A 25,565-nucleotide genomic window follows, 5' to 3' on the forward strand; every position below is an offset into this window, starting at 1 on the left:
CTAGGGCCTTGCTGTCACACCAGACGGCAAACCTCCTCCATAGAAAGAAGTAACTCCGCTTAGTGGAATCTTTCCTGGAAGCAAGCAAGATGCGGGAGACACCCTCTGACAGACCCAAAGAGGCAAAGTCTACGCTCTCACATCCAGGGCCGTGAGAGCCAGAGACTGGAGGTTGGGATGCAGAAGCGCCCCCTCGTCCTGTGTGATGAGGGTCGGAAAACACTCCAATCTCCACGGTTCTTCGGAGGATAACTCCAGAAGAAGAGGGAACCAGATTTGACGCGGCCAAAAGGGAGCAATCAGGATCATGGTGCCTCGGTCTTGCTTGAGTTTCAACAAAGTCTTCCCGACCAGAGGTATGGGAGGATAAGCATACAGGAGACCCTCCCCCCAGTCCAGGAGGAAGGCATCCGGTGCCAGTCTGCCGTTGGCCTGAAGCCTGGAACAGAACTGAGGGACCTTGTGGTTGGCTCGAGATGCAAAGAGATAGACCAAGGGGGTGCCCCACACCTGGAAGATCTGGCGCACTACTCGGGAGTTGAGCGACCACTCGTGAGGTTGCATAATCCTGCTCAACCTGTCGGCCAGACTGTTGTTTACACCTGCCAGGTATGTGGCTTGGAGCACCATGCCCTGACGGCAAGCCCAAAGCCACAAGCTGACGGCTTCCTGACACAGGGGGTGAGATCCGGTGCCCCCCTGCTTGTTGATGTAATACATGGCAACCTGGTTGTCTGTCTGAATTTGGATAATTTGGTGGGACAACCGATCTCTGAAAGCCTTCAGAGCGTTCCAGACCGCTCGTAACTCCAGGAGATTGATCTGCAGATCGCGTTCCTGGAGGGACCAGCTTCCTTGGGTGTGAAGCCCATCGACATGAGCTCCCCACCCCAGGAGAGACGCATCCGTAGTCAGCACTTTTTGTGGCTGAGGAATTTGGAAAGGACGTCCCAGGGTCAATTGGACCAAATCGTCCACCAATACAGGGATTTGAGAAAACTCGTGGACAGGTGGATCACGTCTTCTAGATCCCCAGCAGCCTGAAACCACTGGGAAGCTAGGGTCCATTGAGCAGATCGCATGTGAAGGCGGGCCATGGGAGTCACATGAACTGTGGAGGCCATGTGGCCCAGCAATCTCAACATCTGCCGAGCTGTGATCTGCTGGGACGCTCGCACCCGCGAGACGAGGAACAACAAGTTGTTGGCCCTCGCCTCTGGGAGATAGGCACGAGCCGTCCGAGAATCCAGCAGAGCTCCTATGAATTCGAGTCTCTGTACTGGGAGAAGATGGGACTTTGGATAATTTATCACAAACCCCAGTAGCTCCAGGAGGCGAATAGTCATCTGCATGGACTGTAGAGCTCCTGCCTCGGATGTGTTCTTCACCAGCCAATCGTCGAGATAGGGGAACACGTGCACTCCCAGCCTGCGAAGCGCCGCTGCTACTACAGCCAAGCACTTCATGAACACTCGCAGAGGCGAGCTCAAAGGGTAGCACACAGTACTGGAAGTGACGTGTGCCCAGCTGAAATCGCAGATACTGTCTGTGAGCTGGCAGTATCGGGATGTGCGTGTAGGCGTCCTTCAAGTCCAGAGAGCATAGCCAGTCGTTTTCCTGAATCATGGGGAGAAGGGTGCCCAGGGAAAGCATCCTGAACTTTTCCTTGACCAGATATTTGTTCAGGGCCCTTAAGTCTAGGATGGGACGCATCCCCCCTGTTTTCTTTTCCACAAGTAAGTACCTGGAATAGAATCCCAGCCCTTCTTGCCCGGATGGCACGGGCTCGACTGCATTGGTGCTGAGAAGGGCGGAGAGTTCCTCTGCAAGTACCTGCTTGTGCTGGAAGCTGTAGGATTGAGCTCCCGGTGGGCAATTTGGAGGTTTCGAGGCCAAATTGAGGGTGTATCCTTGCCGGACTATTTGGAGAACCCACTGGTCGGAGGTTATGAGAGGCAACCTTTGGTGAAAAACTTTCAACCTCCCCCCGACCGGCAGATCGCCCGGCACTGACACATTGATGTCGGCTATGCTCTGCTGGAGCCAGTCAAAAGCTCGTCCCTTGCTTTTGCTGGGGAGCCGAGGGGCCTTGCTGAGGCGCACGCTGCTGACGAGAGCGAGCGCGCTGGGGCTTAGCCTGGGCCGCAGGCTGTCGGGAAGGAGGATTGTACCTATGCTTACCAGAAGAGTAGGGAACAGTCTTCCTTCCCCCATAAAAACGTCTACCTGTGGAGGTAGATGCTGAAGGCTGCCGGCGGGAGAACTTGTCGAAAGCGGTATCCCGCTGGTGGAGCTGCTCTACCACCTGTTCGACCTTCTCTCCAAAAATATTGTCCGCTTGGCAAGGCGAGTCCGCAATCCGCTGCTGGATCCTATTCTCCAGGTCGGAGGAAGCAGCCATGAGAGTCTGCGCATCACCACACCTTGAGCAGCGGCCCTGGACGCAACATCAAAGCTGTCATACACCCCTCTGGCCAGGAATTTTCTGCACGCCTTCAACTGCCTGACCACCTCCTGAAATGGCTTGGCTTGCTCAGGAGGGAGCTTGTCCACCAAGCCCGCCAACTGCCGCACATTGTTCCGCATATATATGCTCATGTAGAGCTGGTAAGACTGGATTTTGGCCACGAGCATAGAAGAATGGTAGGCCTTCCTCCCAAAGGAGTCTAAGGTTCTAGAGTCCTTGCCCGGGGGCGCCGAAGCATGCTCCCTAGAACTCTTAGCCTTCTTTAGGGCCAAATCCACAACTCCAGAGTCGTGAGGCAACTTAGTGCGCATCAGCTCTGGGTCCCCATGGATCCGGTACTGGGACTCGATCTTCTTGGGAATGTGGGGATTACTTAGAGGCTTGGTCCAGTTCGCCAGCAATGTCCTTTTTAGGACATGATGCATGGGTACTGTGGACGCTTCCTTAGGTGGAGAAGGATAGTCCAGGAGCTCAAACATTTCAGCCCTGGGCTCGTCCTCCACAACCACCAGGAAGGGGATGGCCGAAGTCATCTCCCGGACAAAGGCCGCAAAAGACAGACTCTCGGGAGGAGAAAGCTGCCTTTCAGGGGAGGGAGTGGGATCAGAAGGAAGGCCATCAGACTCCTCGTCAGAGAAATATCTGATGTCCTCCTCCTCCTCCCACGAGGCCTCACCATCAGTATCAGACACAAGTTCATGAACCTGTGTCTGAAGCCGTGCCCGGCTCGACTCCGTGGAAACACGGCCACTGTGTGAGCGTCGAGAGGTAGACTCCCACGCCAGTACCGGCGAAGCTCCCTCCGCCGACGTCGTCGGGGAGCCTTCCTGGGAGTCGACCGCGGTACCGCAAGCGGCACCGATGCTGGAGACCTCACCCCGGGCAAGGGGCCAGCCGGCGCCTCACTCGACGGTACCGGTGGCGCAAGCACCCCCGGTACCGGAGGGGAAGGGCACAACAGCTCTCCCAGGATCTCTGGAAGGACGGCCCGGAGACTCTCGTGCAGGGCGGCTGTGGAGAAAGACATGGAAGCCGATGCAGGTGTCGAAGTCAGAGTCTGTTCCGGGTGCGGAGGCTGTTCCGGGCTGTCCAAGGCGGAGCGCATCGACACCTCCTGAACAGAGGGTGAGCGGTCCTCCCGGTGCCGATGTCTACTGGGTGCCGACTCCCTCGGCGACCCAGAGCTCTCGGTACCGATGCGGGAAGGAGACCGGTGTCGATGCTTCTTTGACTTTTTCAAACGAAGCATGTCACCGGAACTTCCCGGTACCAACGAGGAGGACGTAGAATCCAACCGTTGCTTTTCTCGGGGCCGAGGCCGAAGAAGGTCGGTCTCGGGGGGGCTATACCGCAGGAGCCCTCAGGGTAGGGGGAGACCCACCCGAAGGCTCACCGCCACCAGCAGGGGAATGGACAGCCCTCACCTGCACTCCGGTCGAAGCACCACCGTCCGACGACATCAGCACTAGTGGAGGTCCCGGTACCACCGACGCAGCCTTCCGATGTCTCGGTACCGACGATGCAGAGGGTCGATGCCTCAATGCAGCCGATACCGCCGATGCCGAGGTCGGAGGTCTTGATGCTGTCGACGTCGATGCACTCGATACCCCCGGTGCTGTTGCCGACGAAGAGCCCGAGAACAACACGTTCCACTGGGCCAATCTCACTACCTGAGTCCTTTTCTGTAAAAGGGCGCAAAGACTACAGGCCTGCGGGCGGTGCCCAGCCCCCAGACACTGAAGACACGACGCGTGCCTATCAGTGAGCGAGATTACCCGGGCGCACTAGGTGCACTTCTTGAAGCCGCTGGGAGACTTCGATGACATGGGCGGAAAAATCACGCCGGCGAAATCAAAACTCGTAATTGCGGTAAGGGCACCAAAAAGAGGGTGAGAAAAAACTCGAACCGAGGCCTCAAAAGGGCCTACCCCAAAAACGAAAGAAAACTTAACGGGGCAAAAACTGGAAATACGGGAAGGGAAAAAAAGACCGAAAAGGTCCTTCTCCAATTCCCTTTTTTTTTTTGATAGCGAAAATCCAAAAGACACGCGAGGGTCAACTTAAGGGGCGCGAACGGCGTAAAACACGACCGTCCCGAGCGCGGACAAAAGAAGACTGACGAACACGAGCCGGTTCGGGCGGGAAGACGGCTGCGCATGCGCGGTGCGCATGGGCACGCGAGGACTAGCAAAGGCCTTTGCTAGTGAAGTTTCCGATTGGAGGGGCTGCCGTGGACGTCACCCATCAGTGAGAACAAGCAGCCTGCTTGTCCTCGGAGAAATTGTAGTACTTCCTGAATATACATGCAATCACCTCTAGTGTGGATGGTTCAGCATACATAGAACATAGAAACATATAAGAGAAAGAAAAAACCTAAGTATCTCTGGTACCTGAACTTAGGATGAAGCCTCTACGTGGGGACGAGCAAAGCTCTGAACAGTTGGCATATCAACAAAATGACAAGACATGATATGATATATGTAACAGATGGACAAGCCAGAACTGTGCAGCCTATGTATGGTTTACCTGTCCTTCATGGCCTGCAGAGAGACAAGAGGAGAGGTGGAACGGAATGGCAATGGGATAGTGAATGGGAGCAGAAGCTCATTCCAGTCTGTGTCGACCATCACTGAGGCATGAGATACATTGTCTGATGAATGGAAACAAAATTAAAATCGTGAACATGCGCACACACAAAAATAATCTAAATGCATGAAGACACTAACAAATCTCACCGAATCCCTAGTCATCTTTAATGCAGGACTTAAGATGACTGAGTGATAAGGGTAACTGATAACTTCCTACACATTCCATCACAGGCTGATCCTGCCCCACTTCAACCACTCTCTATACCGAGAGCATTTCATAAAAACTGAGCCTGTTATGCTTTCATGTGTGTATGTGCTAGGTCAATTTTATAAGCGCCTACTTGACCATGTGAAGAAGCACTGTTGTACATGCTGAAGTTGCTTATAAAATTATACCCTTAAAAAAAACTAAATCGCTGATATACAGGAAATGTGTGTCTAATACCACTGGAAAAATTTTTCCGCGTTCCTTACCAAGTTCTGTCTGCTCTTCCTCCTGCTGCAAAGTGACTTCTTTAAGCCGCTCATCATCTGACAAAGTTTGGCTGTGTATAGAACAAGATTCCTCATCTGACTGGCTTCCTCTCCGACTAATCACCCGGTAGATGCCACTGTCTAAGACACTAAAACTTTCCTGCAAGGAATACAGCATTCTCTCTCAAAAGAGTCTCCAGTTATGCTCAACAAGAAAAACAGATTCTTATCAGAGCTGTAAATGAATAGCATCCAGAAGCATGACTATGAATGAGGCACCCTGCAATTCCAGGTACACTTACATGTGATGAGATGCTGCTTCTTCTGCTGCTGCATGCAGAATCCAGAGGCTCCAGCTTAGAAATCACCTCCTCTAGTTGGCTGATGAGCTCTTGTTGGGTTGAAAGGTCCAGCTGAGATTTCAGATGCTCCAGACGCTCCAAAGGCAGCACTTTCCTGGTCTGCAAATCCAGTAAAACCTTTGCCAAATGACTAGCTAAAATGTTGTATTTGCTTCAATTATTGCCCTTCTGTATAATCAGTGGCATGAAATAATCATAAATAAATGTAAATGCTTTTTAAAGAAGCAATGTACATGCAAGAGAAAAGATCATGGGAAAGCCTGCTCATTCCCTTCAGATGCCTATTATCTAGGAAATTCTATAGTCAAAGAAGTAAACGTATTTATTTTCTAATTCCTCTTACCTATCTATAAGTTCCATCTTTGCTTATACCCTACACTGTCTATTAAAATGTTCTATTACATATTGTGTTGACATTGTTCGTATACTATACCACACTTTGTATTAGACTATTTTTACTGCTGTAATTGTCTATTGCTTATGTTTGATTTATTCTTACTCTACAATGCCTGGAATTCTTTCAAAAAGGCAGTAAATAAATCCTAATAAATAAATTTAACTCGGAGAAAGGAACCTAAACTCAATGAACAATTTCTCTGAAAAACATGTCATTTAGTTGTCTTATACCTTCCTCCCAGCAACATCTTGTGGCTTTGCAAACATTTATTTCTTGAAGGACCTTGCTCTGCATCCACCAGGCTATGAGAGACAATATTCAGAGCCATTTAAGGGGTATAAAGCGAAGGTACTTACCTGTAGCAGGTGTTCTCCCAGGACAGCAGGCTTTATATCCTCACAAGTGGGTGACGCCAAACCATGTCGCCTGGTCTGGGACTTATAACGAGTATAAGCAGAGCTTTGTGAAGCACGAGACTCCAAAGCACATATGCGCGTCTTCAGCCTGCCGCGAGAACGGGGTCTCCTCAGATTAATACTACAGCAAAAATAAAATAAAAATAACAAAGGAGACAAAACCAAGGGAAGGTGGGAGGGACTGTGAGACTATAAAGCCTGCTGTCCTCTGAGAACACCTGCTACAGGTACCTTCGCTTTTTCCAAGGCATCCAGGCTCACAAAAAACAACAAACATTGGTCAATTGGGCCTTGCAACAGTGAGGACATAACAGATTAACCTGAAACTATATACAACCTGAATGAGAGTGCAGCCTGGAACAGAATAAAACGGGCCTAGGAGGGTGGAGTTGGATTCTAGACCCTACACAGATTTTGCAACACTGTCTACCTGAACCGACTGTCGCATCGGGTATCCTGCTCAAGGCAGTAGTGTCATACAAATGTGTGGACTGAAGACCACATTGCAACCTTGCAAATTTCTTCAATGGAGGTAGACCTCAAGTGGGCTACCGAAGCAGCCAAGATTCTGACATTATGAGCCGTGACATGACCCTCTAGGGCCAGCCCAGCCTGGGCATTAAGTGAAGGAAATGTAATCTGCCAGGCAATTAGAAATGGTGCATATCCTGATGGTGACCCCCACCCTGTTGGGATCAAAAGAAACAAAGTTGGGCAGACTATGAGGCCTGGTCCCTTCCAAGTAGTTGGCCAATGACCAAGGTGTGGAAGCTGCTTTTGCCAGGATATGCATGAGGTTGGGGAAAGAATGTTGGCAAGACAATCAACTGGTTCCACACCACTTTCACCAAGAACTTAGGGTGAGTGCGGAGGACTACTCTGTTGTGATGAAACTTAGTATAAGGTGCATCCACCACTAAGGCCTGAAAGCTCACCGACTCTACGAGCTGAACAGCCACCAAGAAAATGACCTTTCTGGTCAAGTACTTCAGATGGCAGGAATTCAGTGATTCAAAAGGAGCTATGACGTGAAAATGATGTTGAGATCCCAGGGGCTTTGACAAAAGCAAACCTCTCATGAAGCAAACAACCAGAGGCTGTCTAGAGATGGACTTCCTTTCTACATACCAATAAGCAATAATTGCACTAAGCTGAACCCTTATGGAGTTGGTATTTAGACCAGACTCGGATAGATGTAGAAGGTATTCAAGCAGGTCTATGTAGGGCAAGAAAGGGGATCTAGGACCTTTGCTCTCACACCAGACGGCAAACTTCCTCCATTTGAAAGAACAGCACCTCTTAGTGGAGTCTTTCCTGGAAGCCAGAAGACCCTGGAGACACCCTCTGAAAGGCCCAAGGAATCAAATTCTAGGCTCTCAACACATCCAAGCTGTGAAAGCCAAAGACTGGAGTTTGGGATGTAGAAAACACTCCAATCTCCACGGTTATCTGAAGGATAACACCAGAAGAGGGAACTAGATCTGCTGCAGCCAGTATGGTTCTGCGGTCTTGCTCGAGTTTCAAGACAGTTTTCCCCACTAGAGGTATGGAAGGATACACATACAGAAGACCTATCCCCCAATTGAGGAGGAAGGCATCCAACAGTAGTTTGTCATGGGCCTGAAGCATGGAACAGAAACGACGAACTTCGTGGTTGATTTGAGTGGCAAAAAGATCAACAGAAGGGGTGCCCCACGCTCGGAAGATCTTGCCGGGTATGTCCGTATTGAGAGACAACTCAGTCTGTCAAGCCAGAATATTGTTTTTGCCCGCCAGATAAGAAGCTCAAAGGAACACTTTTCAACATAATGATGATCCCACTGGCCAAGTCATTATCAAAGCAAGGCCTCAACCCGTTCATCTACGCAGACGATGTCACAATATACATTACCTGCAGACATGATCTAACAGAAATCACCAATGAAATCAAACTCTGTTTGAACACCATGGACTCATGGGCCAACTTTTCAACTGAAACTGAACACTGAAAAAACACACTGCCTCATCCTCTCATCTCAACACAACACGTACAAACCCACAACCTTAATCACCCCAAACCACACCCTCCCTATCTCAGACAATCTGAAAATACTCGGCGTTACAATCAACCGCAACCTCACATTCGAGAGCCAGTGAACTCCACAACAAAGAAAATGTTTCACTCAATGTGGAAACTTAAATGCGTAAAGCCTTTCTTCCCAAGGGAAATATTTCGCAACCTTGTACAATCAATGGTACTAAGCCATGCAGACTACTGCAACGGAATCTATGCAGAATGCAAAGAACAACTCACAAAGAAACTCCAGACCGCTCAAAACACAGCAGCCAGGCTGATATTTGGTAAATCGCAATTAGATAGCGCCAAACCCCTCCAAGAAAAACTGCACTGGCTTCCAATCAAAGAACATATCACCTTCAAAATCTGCACTCTGGTCCACAAAATTATCTATGGCCAAGTCCCAGGATACATGACAAATCTCATAGACCTACCAATCAGAAACATAACCAGATCATCTCGAACATATCTAAACCTCCACTATCCAAACTCTAAAGGACTCAAATACAAAGCAACCTACGCATCCAGCTTCTCCTACATAAGCACACAGTTGTGGAACATATTGCCAAAAGCTGTGAAAACAACCTACAACCACCTAAACTTCAGGAAATCACTAAAAACCTACCTATTCAAAAAGGCATACCCCACCGACCCAACATAAATACCTACACTCTGCAACACAGCAAAACCAAAGCTCGTAATGGACACTATATATCCTTTCCTCTCCTCAACCCCCACTATACTTGAAACACGTGTACCTTTATTCGACCACAATATCACTTTTGTATTTGTTTCTCTACCGGACTTGGCGAATGCCTTTACAGTACTATGTAAGCCACATTGAGCCTGCAAATAGGTGGGAAAATGTGGGATACAAATGTAACAAATAAACATGTCATGTTGGCGTGCCCAATGCCACACCCATCCGGTGTCCCCCTGCTTGTTGGTGTAATACATTGCAATCTGACTGTCTGTTTGAATGAGTAGAATTTGATGAGACAGTAGATCTCTGAAAGCCTTTAGTGTTTCAGATCACCTGGAGCTCCATGAGATTGATCTAAAGATTTGTTTCCTGGGTGGCCCAAACACCTTGGGTGTAAAGCCCTTCTACATGAGTGATGCACCATCAGCAGCACTTTTTGTGGCTGAGGAATTTGGAATGGAAATCTCAGAGTCGAATTGGATCAAATGGTCCACCACTGAAGAAAGCGTACAAACTCTGGAGGACACTTGGATTACATCTTCCAGGCCCCCCGTTGCTTAATACCACTGAGAAGCCAGGGTCCATTGAGCTGATCTCATGTAAAGATGTGTCATATGGCCCAACAATCTCAACATCTGCTGAGCTGTGACCTGCGGAAAGGCTCGAATCTTGACAGCAAGTGCGTCAAAAGTGTCCATTCTCATGTCCGGAATGTAGGCTCGAACTGTCTGTGTATCGGGCAGGGCTCCTATGAATTCCAATCACTGGTCAGGGCGAAGATGGGACTTGGGGTAGTTTAAAATGAACCCCAGTAGCTCGAGCACTTGAATAGTCATTCGCAAGGGCTCCTGAGCTCCATCCGAAGAGATGCTCTTCACCAGCCAATCGCTGAGATATGGGAACACATGGACTCCCAGTCTGAATAGCGATGCTGTAACTACCACTAGACATTTGGTGAAAACCCTGGGAGCTTGACGCGAGGACAAAAAGGCAACACCAACGATGTGCTCCCAGCCGAAATTGAAGATACTTTCAGTGGGCTGGAAGTATCAGATACGAGTATATGCATCCTTTAAGAAGTCCAGAGAGCACTGCCAATTGTTTTTCTGAATCACTGGGAGAAGGGTGCCCAGAGAAACCATCCTGAACTTTTCTGGGACTAGGAATTGTTCAGGGCCCTTGGAATGGAACACATTCCTCCTCCCCCCCCCCCCATTTTCTTCTGCACAAGGCAGTACCTGGAATAGAATCACTGCCTTTCCTCCTCTGGCAAAAACGGGCTCAACCGCATGGGCCTTCTGAAAGTGCCTGCCTGTGCTGAGAGCTGGATGAATGTGCTCTCGGTGGGCAATTTGGAGGTTTTTGAGACCAACTGAGTGCGTATCCGAGATCGACTATTTGAAGAACCCACCAGTTGGAGGTTATAAGGAGCCACCTTTCATGGAAAAATTCAGCCTCCCCTGACTGGCAAGTCATCCGGGATAAACATTTAATGCAGCTATGTTCTGCTGGAGCCTTAGGCATATGCTGTTGACAACAGCGAGCATGCTGGGGCTGGGCATGAACCGGCTGAGCTGAGGGGTTCTACGCCTCTAATAGTAATAGGTACTCCTCCTTGGTTTGCCAAATGTCCTCCTAGCTGAGGAGGTAGATGCAGAAGGCGCTCAGCAGGAGAGAGAAGAGGTTATCCCCCCAGCATGGTGCACCCGCCAACCTCTGCTGAACAGAACGTTCCAGGTCAAAAACACACATCCATGTGAGTATTGCTATACTCCGAACAGAGATCCTGGATGCCACATCAAAAGTATCGCAAGTCCCCTGGCCAAGAACTTTCAACACGTGTTCTGCTGCTTGACCAACTGGCGTAGTGACTCTGCCTGCTCAGGAGGGAGCGTCTCAGTCAGGTCTGACAACTTGTGCACAGAGTTTCACAAGTGGCTGCTCATGAAGAGCTGGTATGATTGTATTCGAGAGATGAGCATTGACACCTGGTACATCTTCCTCCCAAAAGAATCCAAGGTTCTAGCTTCTTTCCCTGGGGGTGCCGAGGCATACTCCCTAGAACTCCTGGGTCTTTTGAGAGCGGATTCCACCACCATGGAATTGTGAAGCAACTGAGGCTTATCAAAATCAGGTGCACTGTGGATCCAATACTGGGTGTCGATCTTCTTGGACATGAGCGGGACCAACAGAAAGGACTCCCAGTTCCTAATGAGAACTTCCTGGAGTATCTTGTGAAGAGGGACAGTCACAGCCTCCCTCAAGCATCTTGGCCAAAGGAAAAAGAACAGCATCAGTCATTTCCTTATCAAAAGAAGGGAATAAAAGGCTCTCTGGAGGAGACTTTCTCCTTTCAGGTGGAGGGGAGGGTTCAGAGGGAATTCCATAGGACTCATCCAAGGAAAATACCTTGGATCCTCCTTCGGTGTCAGACAATACCTCCTGATGAAATGTTGAGAACGAACCTGCCTCGACGTGGAGGAATAATGTGCTTGAGAACAGCGTCGAGAAGTTAGCTCACGCCTCAACTCCGGCAAAGCTTCCTCCACCGACGTAAAGGCCTTGGGTGGCAGTTGACACCGGAGTCGGAGGCTGCACTTCAGACTGAGGGCCAAACAGGGCCGCAACAGTAGGCAGGGTAGGTGTAAGCACCCTCAATGCTGATACACACCGTTGCATGAGGCCATCCAGCTGCTCAGGGAGCAAGGCCCAGATGTGCTCATCGAGTGTCAAAACCAGCAACAGCTGGGGTGCCGGTTCAGGCACAGGTTGCAGAGCTGCCGGGGTCTATGTGGGAGCTGGATCTTGGCTGCTTGGAGACCCAATGCATCAGCACCTCCTGTATGGAGGGGGAGCGGTCGTGCCGGCGCCGATGCTTCTCAGGTGCTGAATCCTTCAACGCCTGAAGAATGTCACAGAGGCTCCTCGTTGGCACCGAGGAAGTCAAATCCACACGTTGCCTCAGGTTTGACAATTGGACGGTCCTGGTGGCCCTGCACAGCAGGAGGCCTCAAGGCAGGCCATGCTTACCAACATTCCGGAAGCTGGTGTGACACTCGACATCGATGCAGACATCAAGGAACCAGACTCGGCTCCAAAAATCTTCACGTTCAGCCCCTCTGGAAATCTGGGTTCTCTTCTTCATGCCAAGGCGGAGAGCAGTTAGTGGGGCTATGGTTGGGCCCAAGACACTGAAGACACCAAGAATGGGTGTCCGTCCCAGAGATCATCCAACTGCACCAGGTACAGCGCTTAAAGCTACTGGGAACCTTTGTGGACATGGAAAGAAAAGCTTCCTCGGCTAAATTAAACGAAGTGATGGTGCCTGTGAAAAGGGGCAAGACACGGCAAAAAAAATGAAAGGAAAGTTTGCGGACAAAGTCCCAAAAGCAGCCAACGACGACAAAAACAAAGAAAGGAAACAACTGGGCAAAACAAACTAAAAATATACGGGAAAGGTAAAAAAGGAGGTTCCACAACTGGGAACACAATTTTAGAAAGGGGGGGGGGGGGGGGGGGAAAAGCTCGCCGAAAGGCAAGAAAGCACTATTTAGGACTGAGTGTTGTGAGGAGACAGTAAAAAACAAACAAATACACATGCTCTCTCCTCACCACAGTAGAAAAAGAACCGAGACTGTGTTCTCGCGGAAGGCAGGAAGACACGCCTACATGCATGGTAGAGTGTGCCTTGCATTACGGGTCGGCGTCATCCACTTGTGAGAACAGATAAACCTGCTTGTTTGTCTGAAAATTACTCTCCCTTAATGCTACTAAGATTCTGCAGAGAGTTCTATAACATGACGCTTTTAACTCCGGAGCATCCCAATATTAATTTAATTTGTTACATTTGTACCCCACATTTTCCCACCTATTTGCAGGCTCAATGTGGCTTACATAGTACCGTAAAGGCTTTTGCCAAGTCCGGTTGAGAAACAAAATACAAGGTTATGTTGTGGTCGAATGAGGAAGATATCATGAGGGTCGAGGGGAGTGGAGATTATATATTGCCCAGTACGATCATTGGTATTGCTGTGTTGCCTGGTGTAGGGGTTTACGTTGGATTGGTGGGGTAAGCCTTTTTGGTTTTTAGTGATTTCCTGAAGTTTAGGTGGTCATGGATTGTTTTCACAGTTTTTGGGAGTGCATTCCATAGTTGTGCAGTTATGTAGAAGTTAGATGCATAAGTTGTTTTGTATTTGAGTCCTTTGCAATTTGGGTAATATAGATTTAAATATGTTCTTGATGATCTGGTTTTGTTTCTGGTTGGTAGGTCTATGAGGTCTATCATGTATCCTGGGACTACGCCTTAGATAATTTTGTTGATCAGGGTGCAGATTTTGAAGATGACTCGTTCTTTGATTGGGAGCCAATGTAGCTTTTCTTGGAGGGGTTTTGCACTTTCAAATCGTGTTTTGTCGACTATCAGCCTGGCTGCTGTGTTTTGGGCGGTTTGGAGTTTTTTTTTGTGAGTTGTTCTTTACATCCCGCATAGATTCCATTGCAATAATCTGCATGGCTTAGGACCACTGATTGTATTAGGTTTCAAGAAATTTCCCTCGGGAAGAAAGGTTTTACGCGTTTAAGTTTCCACATTGAGTAAAACATTTTCTTTATTACGTTGTTTACTTGGCTCTCAAGAGTAAGGTTGCGGTCGATTGTGACACCGAGTATTTTTAGGCTGTCTGGAGATGGGGAGGGTGTGTCCTGGAGTGTTTATGGTTGTGGATTTGTACTTGTTATGTTGAGATGAGAGGATGAGGCAGTTTTTTCAGTGTTCAATTTCAGTTGGAATGAGTTTGCCCAAGAGTCCATGATGTTCAGTCCTTCATTGATTTCATTGGTTATTTCTGTCAAATCATGTCTGAAGGGGATATAGATTGTGACATCATCTGCGCAGATGAAAGGATTGAGGCCTTGGCTGGATAAGGACTTTGCCAGTGGGATCATCATTACGTTGAAGAGTATTGGTGATAATGGTGATCCTTGAGGTACTCCACAGGCTGCTTTCCACAGTGGTGATACGGCTGAGTTTGATTTTACTTGCTATGTTCTGGTGGTTAGAAAACCTTTGATCCAAATAATTATATTTCCAACAATCCCGAAGTGGCCAAGGAGGCTTAGTAATATATTGTGGTTTACCATGTTGAATGCACTCGACATGTCAAATTGGAGAAGTATGCTTTTACCTGTAGCTATTTCCTGTTTGAATTTGGCCAGGAGAGTGACTAGTATTGTTTCTGTGCTGTGGTGGGGGCGGAATCCTGATTGTGAGTCGTGTAGTATTGAGAACTTGTCCATGTAGTCAGTAAGCTGTTTGGACACCAGGCTCTCCATCAATTTGGTTACAAGTGGGGTAGATGCCACTGGGTGGTAATTGGTGAGATCGTTAGTATTTTTCTTGGTGTCTTTTGGTATTGGGGTGAGTGCTTGTTATTTTCAGCAAAAAATTATTCAGAAGAATCAAAAAGATATTTGCTTGACATGAAGTAAACTTTGGAGACATTCACAGATTTTGATGAACATGAAATCATTTCATAACAGTCCAAAAAATTCATGTTTTTATTATACTATACTAGTGGAACCATGCCCATTTCCTCAACAATGAAACGGGCCCTAGGCAGGCTGTCATGTAAGCTTGTTTTATTTCTCCCTCCCCTCCATGTCCAGCAATTCTCCTCTTCCCAGCCCTCCCATCCGTGTCCCGCGATTCTCTCCTCTACTGTCCTCCCATCCCATCCATGTCCATCAATTCTCCTCTGCCCTGCCCACCCCTTCCTCCCTCCCCTCAATGTCCCGCGATTCTCTCCTCCCCTCGATTTGTACCTGAACGTTCTCTGGCTGGCGCTGGCTTCCGTTCGTAACATCCCTCCTGACGTCAGCTCGCCTCCAGCGTTCCCTTCCCTCTCACTGTTCCGCCCTCTGACGTCATTACATCTTGACACGAGGGTGGGACAGCGAGGGGGAACGGAATGCTGACGTCAGGAGATGTTACGAACCCAGGCAGCCAGGAGATGTTACGAACCCAGGCAGTCAGACATGGAATGCTGGAGGTGCAAATTAATATATAGGATGGTTTACTAAGCTGAGTGGCAATGCAGACACAGCCCATTCAAAGTGAATGGGCTGAGTTGGCACTAGCGTCGCTTAGTAAACAGGGGTGGTTAGTTTGTTTTATCTTTTAAATTGTATATTGTAACTCGGTTAGATGTCTTGAATAAGCAGGATATAAATTTGATAAATAAAGCATAGACATCTGATCATGTGGCCCACTGCTAGAAAAAAAAAACCCAAATTCAGGAACCCCTCTTTTAGCTAAATAAAGCCATTTCCAGGGCTGTTCTTTGGTTCAGCTCTATACGTTAATTTCTATTACAGGGTGAATTTATAAGTCATTTCTTCAGGTAAAACAGCATTGTATGTGAAGAAAAGCTTCTATTTAAAAAAAAAAAAAAAAAATCGCTAAAAGGTATGTATTTTGGATTTTTAAAAATTATTTAGCAGTTTGTTTGTTTGTTTTTTTAAGGTAAGGGCTCTCTTTTTAAGTGGGTGAAAAGGGACCAACTGGCATTTTGGAGAAAACAGATTGAAGTGTTGCACAAAGAGGCTGGCTCACCTCAGGTTCTTAAAGCTTTTCCTCTCACCCCATATTATAGAAATGTGAGGTGCAGACAGCTCTGAACTGTATGGGTGAACACCTATACTTACTCTGCTGGAGATGACTGTGTTTCGGAAGAGACAGCAGACCTTGGCTGAAAGATCCCAGAAGCTTCTCTTCAACAGACGGTCAATACAGCGCTCCATGGACAGAAGGGAGAAATGAGAAACTTTTCCATCAACGTGCAGGCAGAACAGCTCATTCTTATAGACTGAAATATCCTGAATACCTACACAAGATACAGAAGATGTTAGCAGCGGCCTGCTAGAACCCTCAGGGCTTTTCAGTTCTGCATTTAAGCCTGTGAATTATTGCTTCAGGTGTTGCGTTTTATAGTGGGTATAACATCTGGATAAGTCCTAACAGGTACAAACTATGGAAAGGGCAATTTGCAAAGCTTCTTCTATGAGTAAAATGCCATACAGCAGCAGAAAATGGGCTAAAAAGGGCTGGGGAGGGCAGAAGCAGTCAATCACATGTGGAGATCTTATTTTGAAATTCCTGCGAGTGGTTTCAGCCATGGACTTTATCCCTGCTGTAAAGCAGGTGCAAAATCCACAGGTATCCCTGTGTGGGGTTTCCTTTTGATATTTTGAAACTATTTTAGGCACATTTTGCTGTGGCAATGGTGCTTTTATTGGAAAAGGTCTGTCTAGCCATCCATATGCAAAGGTTTGCTTATATGCAACAAACTTATAGGTACATAAGTACATAAGTACATAAGTAGTGCCATACTGGGAAAGACCAAAGGTCCATCTAGCCCAGCATCCTGTCACCGACAGTGGCCAATCCAGGTCAAGGGCACCTGGCACGCTCCCCAAACGTAAAAACATTCCAGACAAGTTATACCTAAAAATGCGGAATTTTTCCAAGTCCATTTAATAGCGGTCTATGGACTTGTCCTTTAGGAATCTATCTAACCCCTTTTTAAACTCCGTCAAGCTAACCGCCCGTACCACGTTCTCCGGCAACGAATTCCAGAGTCTAATTACACGTTGGGTGAAGAAAAATTTTCTCCGATTCGTTTTAAATTTACCACACTGTAGCTTCAACTCATGCCCTCTAGTCCTAGTATTTTTGGATAGCGTGAACAGTCGCTTCACATCCACCCGATCCATTCCACTCATTATTTTATACACTTCTATCATATCTCCCCTCAGCCGTCTCTTCTCCAAGCTGAAAAGCCCTAGCCTTCTCAGCCTCTCTTCATAGGAAAGTCGTCCCATCCCCACTATCATTTTCGTCGCCCTTCGCTGTACCTTTTCCAATTCTACTATATCTTTTTTGAGATACGGAGACCAGTACTGAACACAATACTCCAGGTGCGGTCGCACCATGGAGCGATACAACGGCATTATAACATCCGCACACCTGGACTCCATACCCTTCCTAATAACACCCAACATTCTATTCGCTTTCCTAGCCGCAGCAGCACACTGAGCAGAAGGTTTCAGCGTATCATCGACGACGACACCCAGATCCCTTTCTTGATCCGTAACTCCTAACGCGGAACCTTGCAAGACGTAGCTATAATTCGGGTTCCTCTTACCCACATGCATCACTTTGCCCTTGTCAACATTGAACTTCATCTGCCACTTGCACGCCCATTCTCCCAGTCTCGCAAGGTCCTCCTGTAATCGTTCACATTCCTCCTGCGACTTGACGACCCTGAATAATTTTGTGTCATCGGCGAATTTAATTACCTCACTAGTTATTCCCATCTCTAGGTCATTTATAAATACATTAAAAAGCAACGGACCCAGCACAGACCCCTGCGGGACCCCACTAACTACCCTCCTCCACTGAGAATACTGGCCACGCAATCCTACTCTCTGCTTCCTATCTTTCAACCAGTTCTTAATCCATAATAATACCCTACCTCCGATTCCATGACTCTGCAATTTCTTCAGGAGTCTTTCGTGCGGCACTTTGTCAAACGCCTTCTGAAAATCCAGATATACAATATCAACTGGCTCCCCATTGTCCACATGTTTGCTTACCCCCTCAAAAAAATGCATTAGATTGGTGAGGCAAGACTTCCCTTCACTAAATCCGTGCTGACTTTGTCTCATCAGTCCATGTTTTTGTATATGCTCTGCAATTTTATTCTTAATAATAGCCTCCACCATCTTGCCCGGCACCGACGTCAGACTCACCGGTCTATAATTTCCCGGATCTCCTCTGGAACCCTTCTTAAAAATCGGAGTAACATTGGCTACCCTCCAGTCTTCCGGTACTACACTCGATTTTAGGGACAGATTGCATATTTCTAACAGTAGCTCCGCAAAGTTCATTTTTTAGTTCTATTAATACTCTGGGATGAATACCATCAGGTCCCGGTGATTTACTACTCTTCAGCTTGCTGAACTGACCCATTACATCCTCCAAGGTTACAGAGAATTTGTTTAGTTTCTCCGACTCCCCCGCCTCAAATATTCTTTCCGGCACCGGTGTCCCCCCCAAATCCTCCTCGGTGAAGACCGAAGCAAAGAATTCATTTAATTTCTCCGCTACGGCTTTGTCCTCCTTGATCGCCCCTTTAACACCATTTTCGTCCAGCGGCCCAACCGACTCTTTGGCCGGTTTCCTGCTTTTAATGTATCTAAAAAAATTTTTACTATGTATTTTTGCTTCCAACGCTAATTTCTTCTCAAAGTCCTTTTTTGCCCTCCTTATCTCCGCTTTGCATTTGGCTTGGCATTCCTTATGATCTATCCTGTTACTTTCAGTTGGTTCTCTTCTCCACTTTCTGAAGGATTGTTTTTTGGCTCTAATGATTTCCTTTATCTTACTGTTTAGCCACGCCGGCTGACGTTTAGTCTTTTTTCCCTTTTTTCTAATACGTGGAATATATTTGTCCTGAACCTCCAGGATGGTGTTTTTAAACAGCATCCACGCCTGATGCAAGTTTTTTACTCTGCGAGCTGCTCCTTTCAGTCTTTTTTTCACCAGAGAAAGAGACGGAAGAAAGAACAGGGAGTGAGGGAGGTCAGGCTTCACCACTCAAAGATGAAAAGGGCAGGTGGAAGAAAAGCTGGTGTCACAGGGTCTCCAAATGTCATGGCACAAGAGGAGGAAGCCTATGACACCAACTCCCGTTGGTATAAGAAAACGGTATGGCTGTGTCACAAAAAAGGCAAACGAAAGCTAAGGGAAGAGGAGAGAGAAAAGAACATGAGAGGGAGAAAGGAAGTGAACACACATCCTGACACAGTGGTTAGAGAAACAGGCTGAGAACCTGAGTTTAAACCCCACTGACTCTCCTGTGACTTCACTCTCCATTACCACAGGTATACATTTCTGGGGATTGAAATATACCTACTATACCAGAATGAGACTTTACTTGAAATAACTCAGATTTGGAAAAAGGAGAGCAAAATCTAAAATCCAAATCCATACTCCATCCCCTAAACATTGTAACTGCAAGAGACACCTTCACATCCATGCCCCAATATACACTCCCACAACTTTCCCCAATGCGTTCAACACACCCCACACATCTGCCAGACATCCCCATAGACCAGAAGTTCTGAACCTAGTCAGGTTTTCAGGAAATCCACAATGGGTATGCAAATCTATCTTATGCATATTCATCATGACTGATTAGGTGAATCCTGAGGACTGGTTGAGAACCCCTGCCACAGGCATACATCTATTCTCAATGTAAACATAATACACACACACACATATATATATATATATATATATATATATATATATATCATTTTTTTTTTTTTTTTGCATTTGTATCCCACATCCCCCCCCCCCTCTTTGCAGGCTCAATGTGGCTTACAATACATCATGAATAGTGGAAACATATAAGAAAATATACATTTAGCATTACAGAAGGAACATGGGTTATATGATAATGGTAAAACATATTAGTAGTTTAACAAGCAAATATTATAAGGCAGTTCTGGATATTTGTATAGGAGTTCACATTTGTTGATCTTTGTGGTATGCCCTGTCAAAGAGATGGGTCTTCAGTAGTTTGCAGAAGTTGGTCAGTTCATAGAGCGTTTTTAAATTGCGCGGCAGCGCGTTCCAGAATTGTGTGCTCAGGTAGAAAAAGGTTGACGCATGCGTTAGTTTGTATTTTAGACCTTTACAGTTGGGGAAGTGAAGATTGAGGAATGTGCAGGATGATTTTTTAGCATTCCTAGGTGGTAATTCTATCAGGTCTGACATGTAGGATGGGGCGTCTCCGTGAATGATTTTGTGAACTAGGGTGCATATTTTGAATGTGATGCGTTCTTTGCGTGGGAGCCAGTGTAGCTTTTCTCGTAGGGGTTTAGCACTTTCATATTTTGATTTGCTGAATATGAGTCTAGCTGCAGTATTCTGAGCTGTCTGACGTTTCTTGATTATTTGCTCTTTGCAGCCAGCGTAAAGTGCATTGCAGTAACCTAGATGGCTGAGTACCATTGGTTGTACCAGGTTGCGGAAGACTGTCCTTGGGAAGAAAGGTCTTACTCTTTTTAATTTCCACATTGAGTGGAACATCTTCTTGGTTGTGTTTTTCGTGTGACTCTCAAGTGTTAGGTGTCGATCAGTGGTAACTCCAATGATTTTTAGGGTGTCCGAGATTGGAAGATTCAATTTTGGTGTGTTAATTGTGGTGAATTTATTCGTGTTATGTTGTGAGGCGAGTATTAGGCATTGGGTTTTTTCTGCATTGAGTTTCAGCTGAAATGCGTCCGCCCATGTATGCATGATGTGTAGGCTTTGGTTGATGTCATTGGAAATTTCCTTTAGATCTTGTTTAAATGGGATGTAGATCGTTACGTCATCTGCGTATATGTATGGGTTAAGGTTTTGGTTTGATAGTAGTTTCGCCAAGGGTATCATCATTAAGTTGAATAAGGTCGGTGAGAGGAGGGATCCCTGTGGGACTCCGCATTCAGGTATCCATGTAGCTCACATTCAGGTATCCATGTAGCTGATGTAGTCAAGTTAGATGTCACTTCGTATGATCGTGTGGTTAGGAATCCCTTGAACCAGTTGAGAACATTGCATCCAATTCCGAAGTACTCGAGGATATGTAGTAGTATTCCGTGATCAACCATGTTGAAGGCGCTAGACATATCAAATTGTAGAAGTAGTATGTTTTTGCCCGTTGCAATCGTTTGTTTGAATTTATTCATGAGAGTAACTAGTACCGTTTCTGTGCTATGGTTAGACCGGAATCCTGACTGGGAGTTGTGTAGTATTGAGAATTTGTTTAAATAGTTTGTGAGTTGTTTGGTTACCATCTCTTCTGTTAGTTTGGTTATTAAGGGAATGGATGCTACTGGCCTGTAATTGGTTAGTTCACTAGCGTTCTTCTTTGCGTCTTTGGGTATGGGTGTGAGTAGAATGTTTCCTTTCTCCTTCGGGAAGAGTCCACTTTGTAACATATAAGTACATAAGTACATAAGTAATGCCACACTGGGAAAAGACCAAGGGTCTATCGAGCCCAGCATCCTATCCACAACAGCGGCCAATCCAGGTCAAGAGCACCTGGCAAGCTTCCCAAACGTACAAACATTCTATACATGTTATTCCTAGAATTGTGGATTTTTCCCAAGTCCATTTAATAGCGGTTTATGGACTTGTCCTTTAGGAAACCGTCTAACCCCTTTTTAAACTCTGCCAAGCTAACCGCCTTCACCACGTTCTCTGGCAACGAATTCCAGAGTTTAATTACACATTGGGTGAAGAAAACTTTTCTACGATTGGTTTTAAATTTACTACACTGTAGTTTCATCGCATGCCCCCTAGTCCTAGTATTTTTGGAAAGCGTGAACACATGCTTCACATCCACCCGTTCCACTTCACTCATTATTTTATATACCTCTATCATGTCTTCCCTCAGCCGTCTCTTCTCCAAGCTGAAAAGCCCTAGCCTCCTTAGTCTTTCTTCATAGGGAAGTCGTCCCATCCCTGCTATCATTTTAGTCGCCCTTCGCTGCACCTTTTCCAGTTCCACTATATCTTTCTTGAGATGCGGCGACCAGAACTGAACACAATACTCAAGGTGCGGTCGCACCATGTAGCAATATAACGGCATTATAACATCCTCACACCTGTTTTCCATACCTTTCCTAATAATACCCAACATTCCATTCGCTTTCCTAGCCGCAGCAGCACACTGAGCACACGGTTTCAGTAGGTTTCAGTGTATTATCGACGACACCCAGATCCCTTTCTTGGTCCGTAACTCCTAACTTGGAACCTTGCATGACGTAGCTATAATTTGGGTTCTTTTTTCCTATATGCATCATTTTGCACTTGCTTACATTAAATGTCATCTGCCATCTAGCCGCCCAGTCTCCCAAGTTCCTTCTGTAATTTTTCACAATCCTGTCGTGAGTTAACGACTTTGAATAACTTTGTGTCATCAGCAAATTTAATCATTTATAAATATATTAAAAAGCAGCGGTCCTAGCACAGACCCCTGAGGAACCCCACTAACTACCCTTTTCCATTGTGAATACTGCCCATTTAACCCCACTCTCTGTTTCCTATCCTTCAACCAGTTTTTAATCCACAATAGGACTTTTCCTCCTATCCCATGACCCTCCAATTTCCTCTGTAGCCTTTCATGAGGTACCTTGTCAAACTCCTTTTGAAAATCCAGATACACAATATCAACCGGCTCCCCTTTGTCCACATGTTTGTTTACTCCTTCAAAGAACTGAAGTAAATTGGTCAGGCAAGATTTCCCCACACAAAAGCTGTGCTGACTCGGTCTCAGTAATCCATGTCCTCGGATGTGCTCTGTAATTTTGTTTTTAATAATAGCCTCTACCATTTTCCCCGGCACCGATGTCAGACTCACCGGTCTATAATTTCCTGGATCTCCCCTGGAACCTTTTTTATTTATTTTATTTATTTATTTATTGCATTTGTATCCCACATTATCCCAACTTTTTTGCGGGCTCAATGTGGCTTACAATTCATCGTGGATATGGGAAATAGAAGGGAACACATTTATTATTAACAGAGAGTTTTGGGTTAAATGATAGTATTAAAGCAAAAGATAGTATAAAACATTACTGGATAAGTCAAAGATTATACAGTTACATGTGCTGATCTTTGTTGTATATCTTGTCGAAGAGATAGGTTTTCAATAGTTTGCGGAAATTTGTCAGTTCATAGACAGTTCTCAAGTTGCGTGGCAACGCGTTCCAGAGCTGCATGCTCGTATAGGAAAAGGTAGATGCGTGCATTAATTTGTATTTCAGGCCTTTGCAATTTGGTGGATGAAGGTTGAGGAAAGTGCGAGAAGATTTTTTTTGCGTTCCTGGGTGGAAGTTCTATTAGGTCTGACATTGGCGTTACATTGGCCACCCTCCAATCTTCCGTACCACACTCGATTTTAAGGATAAATTGCATATCACTAACAGTAACTCCGCAAGCTCATTATTCAGTTCTATCAGTACTCTAGGATGAATACCATCTGGTCCAGGAGATTTGCTACTCTTCAGTTTGCTGAACTGCCCCATTACGTCCTCCAGGTTTACCGTGAAGTCAGTAAGTTTCTCCGACTCGTCTGCTTGAAATATCATTTCCGACACCGGTATCCCAGCCAAATCTTCCTCGGTGAAGACCGAAGCAAAGAATTCATTCAATCTCTCCGCTACATCTTTGTCTTCCTTGATCGCCCCTTTTAACCCTCGGTCATCCAGCGGCCCAACTGGAATTTTGCTGGCTTCCTGCTTTTAATATACCGAAAAAAATTTGACTATGTTTTTTTGCCTCTAATGCTATCTTTTTTTCATACTCCCTCTTGGCCTTCTTTATCTGCGTCTTACATTTGCTTTGACACTCCTTATGCTGCTTCTTGTTATTTTCAGACGGTTCCATTTTCTGAAGGCATTTCTTTTAGCCCTAATAGCTTCCTTCACCTCAGTTTTCAACCATGCCGGCTGTCTTTTGGAGTTCCGTCTTTCTTTTCTAATTAGTGGAATATGTTTGGCCTGGGCCTCCAGGATGGTATTTTTGAACAGCGTCCATTCCTGTTGTACAGTTTTTACCCTCTCAGTTGTCCCCCTAAGTTTTTTTTCCACCGTTCTTCTCATTTTATCATAGTCTCCTTTTTTAAAGTTTAAACGCTAACGTATTTGACTTCCTGTGTATAGTTACTTCAAGGTTGATATTAAAACCGATCATATTATGATCACTGTTATCAAGCAGCCTCAGTACCATAACGTGATTCGTGAGGTCTATTATAAATTGTTGAGGGGCAGATGTCATAAGGTTGTTTGGGCATATGTCTAATTTGCAATGAGATTTTGCGAATCTTTTGAGCGTTTGGGAGATAAGATCCTCTGATAATATCTCAAAGTTGGTCCAGGTTCTGTCTACTGGGTATACACCTGTGTCTGGATCTAGACAGTCAAGGAGTGTGGCATACTCAGTAGTACTGACTGGTATTTTAAATCGTAATTGTATGATTTTCTCATTGAAGTATCTCGCAAGTTTGTCTGCTCCTGGTGTACCTTTGCTGTTGGTTGTGATTGGTGTGATATCTAGTAGTTTATTCACCAGTTGGAAGAGTTTGTGTGTGTCTTTGTAGTTTGGTCCAATTTCAGTTTTATAAAATAATCTTTTAGTTTGTCTTATGGTATATTTGTATTTTCTTTGGAGTTGTTTCCAGGCTTTAAGTGTGGGGTCGTCTTTCTTTTTATTCCACGCACGTTCTAACCTTCTAACTTGTGTTTTAAGTTTTTTCAGTTCTTCATTGAACCATGGTGTTGAGGCCTTCCTATGTGAGGTTCTGGTTTGAGTTGGGGCAATGTTGTCTAACATTGTTCTGCATATATCGTCCCATTCTAGGAGGAATTGGTTTGTGTCTGTCTTTATTGTCCATCCGTTGTGGTAGATCTGTTGCCAGAATATTTCCGGGTCTATTTTTCCTCTCATGGTGTAGGTTTTTCGTTCTTGTTTTTTAATTGTGTATTTCGTTCGCCATTGGAGGGAGATGTATGCTTTATAGTGGTCTGACCACGGTGCGGGTATCCATCTTGTATCTGTTAGTATAAGGTTTGAGTCTGGATCGAATCTGTGTGTGATAATGACTAATGTGTGTCCTTTAGTGTGAGTTGGTTGTGTATTCGGTACGTGAAGACCCCATAGTTGTAGGAATTCTTTGCATTCTTGAGTGCTTGTTAAGGTAAAATCTTCAAGGTGCAGGTTGATGTCGCCTATTATGATGAGGTTTGAGGTAGAGATGCATGTGTTCGAGATGAAGTCCATCAAGTGTGTTTGGGAGTCTTGCCAGTTGCCTGGCGGTCTGTAGAGTAGGATTGTGTTAAGGTGTTCCTGCAAGTTTGGGTGATTGATTCTTACCGAGGCAATTTCAAGTTGTGGTAGAATGGATTCAGCTGTGGTTGTGGTGGTGAACTCGTACTTGTATATTATGGCTATTCCACCTCCTCTTTTTCAGTTTCTTGTCCAGTGGGT

The 25,565-nt window shown here is 46.0% G+C and overlaps 1 protein-coding gene across 6 annotated transcripts in view; it reads right to left on the reverse strand.

Moving 5' to 3' along the window:
* HPS5 (HPS5 biogenesis of lysosomal organelles complex 2 subunit 2) overlaps positions 1 to 25,565 on the reverse strand; it is a 379,294-nt gene that overhangs the window by 181,768 nt on the left and 171,961 nt on the right. For 5 of the 6 annotated variants that reach the window (XR_003941938.1, XM_030201107.1, XM_030201103.1 and 2 more), the window contains exons 9-12: positions 16,169 to 16,347; positions 5,832 to 6,008; positions 5,530 to 5,689; positions 4,994 to 5,117 (exon numbers count right to left, since the gene is read on the reverse strand). Coding sequence is in view for 5 of the 6 variants with exons in the window: in XM_030201107.1 (XP_030056967.1) it covers positions 4,994 to 5,117; positions 5,530 to 5,689; positions 5,832 to 6,008; positions 16,169 to 16,347 (640 nt within the window). In the remaining variant the exon portion in view is untranslated. The remainder of the gene's footprint in view (positions 1 to 4,993; positions 5,118 to 5,529; positions 5,690 to 5,831; positions 6,009 to 16,168; positions 16,348 to 25,565) is intronic. The other variant, XM_030201106.1, reaches the window with a different exon arrangement.

This window comes from Microcaecilia unicolor, chromosome 4 (genome assembly GCF_901765095.1).
Source record: "Microcaecilia unicolor chromosome 4, aMicUni1.1, whole genome shotgun sequence".
Lineage (NCBI taxonomy): Eukaryota > Metazoa > Chordata > Amphibia > Gymnophiona > Siphonopidae > Microcaecilia > Microcaecilia unicolor.